This window comes from Merops nubicus, unplaced genomic scaffold, assembly GCF_000691845.1.
Source record: "Merops nubicus isolate BGI_N331 unplaced genomic scaffold, ASM69184v1 Scaffold53203, whole genome shotgun sequence".
In the NCBI taxonomy this organism is placed as follows: domain Eukaryota; kingdom Metazoa; phylum Chordata; class Aves; order Coraciiformes; family Meropidae; genus Merops; species Merops nubicus.
In genome coordinates, this window is record NW_008597938.1 from 75 (window position 1) to 6796 (window position 6722).

Genomic DNA, 6722 nt, shown 5'->3' on the forward strand with positions numbered 1-6722 from the left:
TGCTTTTGTTTGGCCCAATGTTTTGAAGGTTTTAGGATTGATAGTGGAGAACCTGGTGTTTGAACTTTGTTATTTATCAGGTGGTCTGGCAGGAGCCATACAGGAGAAAGCAGCTCACCCATGGCAAGTCCCGTCCCAAGTAAGCTATCAGCTTCTTAGTTTTGTTTTCTTTCCAGTCTTTTCTTATTCCTGTTTTAGTAAATGTAACACCGGCATCAAGTCCCTTCCTGGGATGAAAATCCATGAGTTCATCAGCCAAGATGGAGCTTCAGCTTTGGCCTGATTTGGTTTCTGGCTTGGGAAAAGTGAATGGTTGGATGATCTTGGTGGTTCTGATCACATTTCTTTTGATTATTGACCTTGTGAAAAAGAGACGACCCAGGAATTTCCCTCCAGGGCCACAGCTCTTTCCTCTCGTGGGAACCTTAGTGGACTTAACGCAGCCCCTCCACCTCGCCCTGCAAAAGGTAAGAGCTCCGTGGACATTTCCCCTGCTAACACTATTTTACCTTTTCAATGGCTTTTGTCACCAAACATGTGAAGCGAAGGCAGCTTCTGAAGAACTAGCTATGTAGTAACCACGTATGATAGACAACCCTTCTTGGTTTTATCTCATACTATCACCTCCTCACCCAGGAGAGTAGGAAGGTCCAATGGGAAAGAAATCCATCATGGAGGAAGACCTGTACCTCCTCTTCTCGCCTGACCATGACCATTTTCTGCTGGAGCCTAGGAAGGGTTCGGAGGGGCTGTGCCAGGCTGAGGGATGGATGATAAGTGCTGCATGAGAAATGAATTCTTTGCACTGTGAAGACCACCTGTGGAAATTATCTTGTCATTACCTTTGCTCTGAGGCTAGCGTGATTGCTCCAGAAAGGCTTCTGAGAGCTTTGATGCCAACCAAAGGCAACAAAAGAGAGCTATTTTATACATGTTGAGTGTGCTTCCCCAAAAAAGTGGAAGGAAAAGTTCCAACTTGCAGATATCCTCTCTGGTGACTATTTAACTCTTGCTTTTACTTGGCAAGCTGACACCAGTCTGTCTACCCTGCGTTTTCACAAGGTTTGCCCTCGAGGAACCCTTGGGGAAAGCTGAGGCATTTGTGCACAGGCTACTTTCTCAATAGACACACTCATTATAAATAAAAATTAATAGCATTCATTTACATGCACACAGTGACCAAGATACATATTTGGCCCCAGATGGGTTTTATGAGTCACCACAGCATCACAGAGTGACCATGTGTATCCTTGCATGTAGACTCATACTGAGAGGATGGTCTGAGATCCTTGGCAGAGTGGGGCCTGGGAGACAATATGATCACCCCTTGCTCTTACACATCAGGTTGTTGAACAGTGCACAGGAGACACGAATGATAGCAAAGTCCATGCAAGAAAAGATGGCTATAATTTGGTCATAAATGCATTCAGGCTTAAAATTAGAAGTGGGTTTCTAGCCATCGGCAATTGGAGCCACATTCTAAATGAGCTGGCTGGAGGAAGAAACCAAACTGCTTTAGCCACAAAGTTGATGAAAAGGATTATTTGTTGTGCTTTGCCCTCAGCACCAAGAGCCTGAGCTGGTGACCCATGTGGCACCTTCCCTTCCTGTGAAGAAAAGGGCTGGAGCAGATGCCCATCAGTTACAAACCATGTAATGTCCTTGTTACAAGTTAAATTGAAGCAACTGCCTAGTGAAACCCAGGTCATACCTGCTAACAAATATAAGCAAACTATCTGGCTCACACTATATCTCTCCAGCATTTTTATGCCATCTGAGCTTTCCAGGGATATTTTAGATTGGATACAACACGTGGACTTGGGTTTGATGTTTTTTTAAGTTAGTCTTGCTCCAAGCAGGACTAAATTCAAAGTTAGATGCCACTGCTTGAGTTCTTGTTCAGATGAGTTTTGAAAACCTCCATCTTCTTGCTCTCAATGGGTAATGAACTCTCTTTCAGCTTACTGGTCAGTATGGGAACATCTTCAGTGTGCAGTTTGGAAGTCTGACTTTTGTGGTAGTCAACGGGTACCAGATGGTGAGAGAAGCTCTTGTCCACCAGGCTGAAATATTTGCAGATCGGCCAAATATTCCTCTCCTCCAAGAAATATTTAGAGGCTTTGGTAAGCACAGCTACGAGGAATTCGGGACAAGTTTTTCATCTATTTGCAACAGTAACAGTTAGAGTGAAAGAAACACGTTGAATTCAACCCTTGCTAACTACACTCATAAAAGCTTGCAGTGAGGAAGGCAAGTCTAAAAGTCTCACAGGTGTATGTTTTAATCTCTCTTGGATTTAGGGATGATGATGACATCAAAGTCAGGTCTTGATGAAAGCAGAGAAATTAATGCAAGCTGCCCAGCAATCGATACACTTGAAGAGTTTTCCCCTTGGTTTTACTTTCCTCTTTGCTTTTTCTCCAGGGGTTTCTCCAGAGATGGGCCATGGTGCTCCTGCCTGCAGCTCTACCAACAGTGTGATCATACTTATAGTATTTTGACTTATACCTTTTTTTTTTCCCACTCAAAGTGACAAAGTACCAGCTTAAAGCAAATCCATAAAGCTGGATCTTAAGCATAAGCCAATTACTCTTGAATTTTAATTCCCAGGACAAAGCTATAGGTTTTCCATGTCTTTGGGGTTTGTTTGGGGGTTTTGTTCAAGATGAATGGCCATTTCTGGATCCTGCCACTCATCTGTGACCCAGAATGAGGTTTGTTCCCTTGGGTTTTTCCTACCTACAGGACTCATATCATCAAATGGGCATATATGGAGGCAACAGAGGAAGTTTGTTTTAGCAACACTGAAAAGCTTTGCTGTGAGCTTTGAGGAAAAAGTGCAAGAGGAGAGCCGGTACCTTGTGGAGTCGATTGAGGAGGAGCAAGGTGGGTGATTAGGACACAGCACTGTGCCCAAAATGAACAACAAGAAGTAAAACTCTTATTCTGATGCAGCTCCTAGCATGCAAAACTTTTCTTCAGTAGCTCAAATCTCTATCTTGCACTTCTAGACTGTGCTTTTTAGAACTTATTTTAGACCTCAGGCCTACTATTTTAGTTCCTCCTTATTAATATTAACCAAATATATGCTAGGTGTTTATTGAAAATTGCTTGTTTGCACAACTAAGAAAGTCTCTCCTTTGTTCTGTGAAGGAATAAATGCAGCTCTCCTGCTATCAAGCACATATGCTCAGAGTTTCAGTTAACCTCTGCTTGTCCTTGGTTTTGCAAAGTATTTTAAAACTTGTTTAGTCAGGCTTTCCTTTTGTATCGTGCACAGATGAAGTGTGTGCCTTGCTCTTTTATGGTCCAGCTTTTAAGAACTGCCAGAGGGATATTAGTAAGAATAATTTGTATGTTGGTGCACGGGTGATGTTGCACTTCAGCTTTAAATAGAAGCAGATGGGGTTTAGCTAATTCTATGGAGCTATATATAGTAAACAAGAAAGATCTAAATAGCAATTGTGAAATTATATACTGAACTTGCTCCATTTTAACTGCTGTTGCACTGAACAGGCCAAATACTTCATGTTGCCAATTGATTGTAGTCCTTCAGAGTCCTAATCAATAAACTAATTAAGCTCCTGGTTTGGGCCTTTCTTCCCATTAGCAATGACAAATAGTGATCATGTCCATCACTCTAATATCTGAGCACCAGCCCAGTTTAATTACTAAGAGATCAGCAGTCCTGTGCAGAGTGCCTTGCATTTCAAAGTGATGCTCCCCAGCGTACGGACAGCAGCTCAGGCGGGGCTGGGCTGGATTCATTACCACTATGAGCCTCTCCTGTCATGGCAAGTAACCCTCCAGGCTGCCTAAATGGGCCCTAGGAGATGATGGTGTCTGCTTAATGGCTCTCCCAAGGAACGAAGATGTGGCAAACATCAAGCCACGCTTTGCTCTATAGGAGCTGATGTGCATCATGCCTATGGGCCATATGAGCTATTTCTGGATTTTACAGATGGGCACAGAAACTTGCAATCCTCTCCCTCTTCCCTCTTTCCTCTCTCTCACTTGGTTTCTCCATGGTGGGGTTTAAGGCTGGTGTAATGACATTTTTGCAGTGTGGTCAGTCCTGAAATCCCTGCCCTGGGCTAAGATTTGAGGGACCTTCTCCCAGTATTTAAAATTGGCACCAAAACGAGGCTGGAACACACAAACCTGAGAGACACAGTGTGTTATATTCCTGGTTGTTTTCCCTGGAAAACAGTTCAAACCCTGCTTGGGTAGCTCTGTGCTAACACTGGTGTGAGCCAGCAGCCTGGGCTGGAGGCAGGAGGGGTTGACTTTGGAGAAAGGGTGTCATGGCCCAAGATTTCCAGTCACCAGTGGGTGCTGGAGATGATGGGGGTGGTGGGATGCCCGAGACACAGGATGAAGCTTTAGCATCACCATGGGTGAAAAGGAGGTAAGCTCTCACCTCAGCTTCACTCTTGATCTGTCAGAGAATGTGCTTTTGACTGAGACTTTAAAGGAAAAAAAAAAATCTATCTTTCATTTTATTTCCTCCAGGACAACCATTTGACCCTCATTACAAAATTAATAACGCTGTTTCAAACATCATCTGTTCCATAACTTTTGGGAACCGGTTTGACTACCATGACAACCGTTTCCAGGAATTGCTGCACTCGCTGGCTGAAATGCTGCTGCTCATCGGAAGTTTCTGGGGCCAGGTAAAGCCACTTGGATGCTTTTCTAGCTCCAGCTGCATGTGAGTGCCCAGAAACCAGAGTCTCTAAGGCACTGACTTAACCTGTTTTTCCCTGTAGAAAAAAAAAACCCATCATGTTATAAAGGAAACGACCTGGAGTATAGATATATAAATATCTCTTTCTACTAAAAAAAAAGAGCCAATTTTCACTCTCCATGAAAATTCCCATCTTTCCCCCACCCCTTTCCCAACTAGCTTCTCAAATAACTTTTATTTACAGCAAAACCAACTGAGAGTGCAGGTTTATAACCCATTTAGTGGGATTTCAAGATATAGCTTCTGCATGGCCTTACACCAGGTCTGACCTGTGTGCCCTCCATCGACCCCAGCACTAATGGGCTTCTCTACATCCACATTGACTTCTGACTCCAGTGGCCACCTCACATTAGGTGACATTTTTGGCCACTCAGTATTAGAAAATTTTAAGAGCAGAAAGGATCTAGCTGATCCTTGTCTTGTTTGTACTTCTTTACATCTGTGTAACTAAATTGACCTTTCTAGCAAAAATGGCATTATTCTTCTGGTAGCAAGCAAAGCTAATGAATTGTACCATCATCTCAACTATGGTACCTCCTCTTTTTTAACTCAAGAAATGCTCTCTTGCTCTGTGTGATTTCTCACCAGCTGTATAATGCTTTTCCTTCGGTCATGAGATGGCTGCCAGGACCCTTTAGGAAAATCTTTAGGCACTGGGAGAAACTTCAATATTTTGTCAAAGAAGTAATCGCAAAGCACAAGGAGGATCTGGACCAATCTGTGGCAGAAGATTATATAGACTGTTACCTCAAGGAAATAGAAAAGGTAAGAAGGGAATCCATAAAGCCACCTACAGCTTAACCCATAAAATGAGCAGAAGAGACTCAAGGCTGTTTTGTCAGAGGAGCTCATGCCTGAGCATTGCCTTCTCCTCCCTACCTCTTCCACATCAAACTTTTTAGCAACAGCAGGAGCCTGATCACTTTGAAAACACACAGATTTTCTTTTTTTTTCTTTTTTTTTCTTTTTCATCTGAAAGTATTTACACTTTGCCTTCTTCCATTTTTCATTCTGTCACATGGCGTAGGAGGATTCTCAAGGAACGTGTTCACATTTCTAGGAGAACTCACAGGCCTGTGCTTGCTATTGTGAAACACCACATTTAAAAATTATACCTGCTTTCCAGAGTCACTCTACAGAAAACAGGGTGTCTTTCAAAGCAGTCTGTAGGGCTTGAAATACAGTGAAAGTAAGGGGGAGAAATTTCCAAGGCCAGGGGTGTTGGGTGATAAACTAACAGCAGGACATGAGTTAGGTCCAGGTGGTTTTGGATTGGGTTTTTGAAAGCCTGCCCTCCTTAATAAGAGTTTTCATTGCCATGTTTTTTCTCCAAGTTGAAGGGAGACACCAGCTCATATTTCCATGAGGAAAACCTGCTGTGCACCACCCTGGACCTCTTCTTAACCGGGACTGAGACAACGGCGACTGCCATCCGCTGGGCTCTGCTCTACATGGCTGCACACCCCCACATTCAGGGTAGGGCCACTGATGGGTCCTTCGTTTAGCCCAAAACTAGACAAGTGAAACTCGGAAAACAAGAGTTCTTTTCAGCTCTAACACGCTGGACATGCCTGAATGTTCTGAACACAGATTGATTTTTTTTTCCTTCCACAGAGGCAGTGCAGCTCGAGATCGACACGGTGATAGGGCAGTCCCGCCAGCCCAGGATGGCCGACAAGGAGAACATGCCATACACCAGTGCAGTGCTGAGCGAGGTCCTGCGGATGGGCAACATCGTGCCCCTGGGCGTGCCCCGGATGTCTACCACTGACACCACCCTAGCTGGCTTCCACCTGCCCAAAGTACGTGGAGACCACCAACCTTTCCCTCACCTCACCTCAGTGGGGTCTTCACGGCCCAAGTCCCAAATCTTTTGGACTGGGACTTGGAGGGGAAGCAACCAGCAGGATCTTATGGATATATCACATATATATTTTTTTTTTTCTTTTTATATATATATTCTATATATATTATT

At 43.8% G+C, this 6722-nt stretch overlaps 1 protein-coding gene across 1 annotated transcript; it reads left to right on the forward strand.

The window, feature by feature from the left end:
- Nucleotides 1–317: 317 nt before the first annotated feature.
- Nucleotides 318–6588, forward strand: LOC103769625 (cytochrome P450 2J2-like; the record flags this gene model as incomplete). The annotated part of the gene is made up of 7 exons (XM_008936841.1): nucleotides 318–467; nucleotides 1961–2123; nucleotides 2746–2886; nucleotides 4513–4673; nucleotides 5336–5512; nucleotides 6082–6223; nucleotides 6362–6588. Coding segments are annotated over exons 1-7 (1161 nt in total), but the record flags the coding sequence as incomplete, so codon positions are not given.
- Nucleotides 6589–6722: the final 134 nt, after the last annotated feature.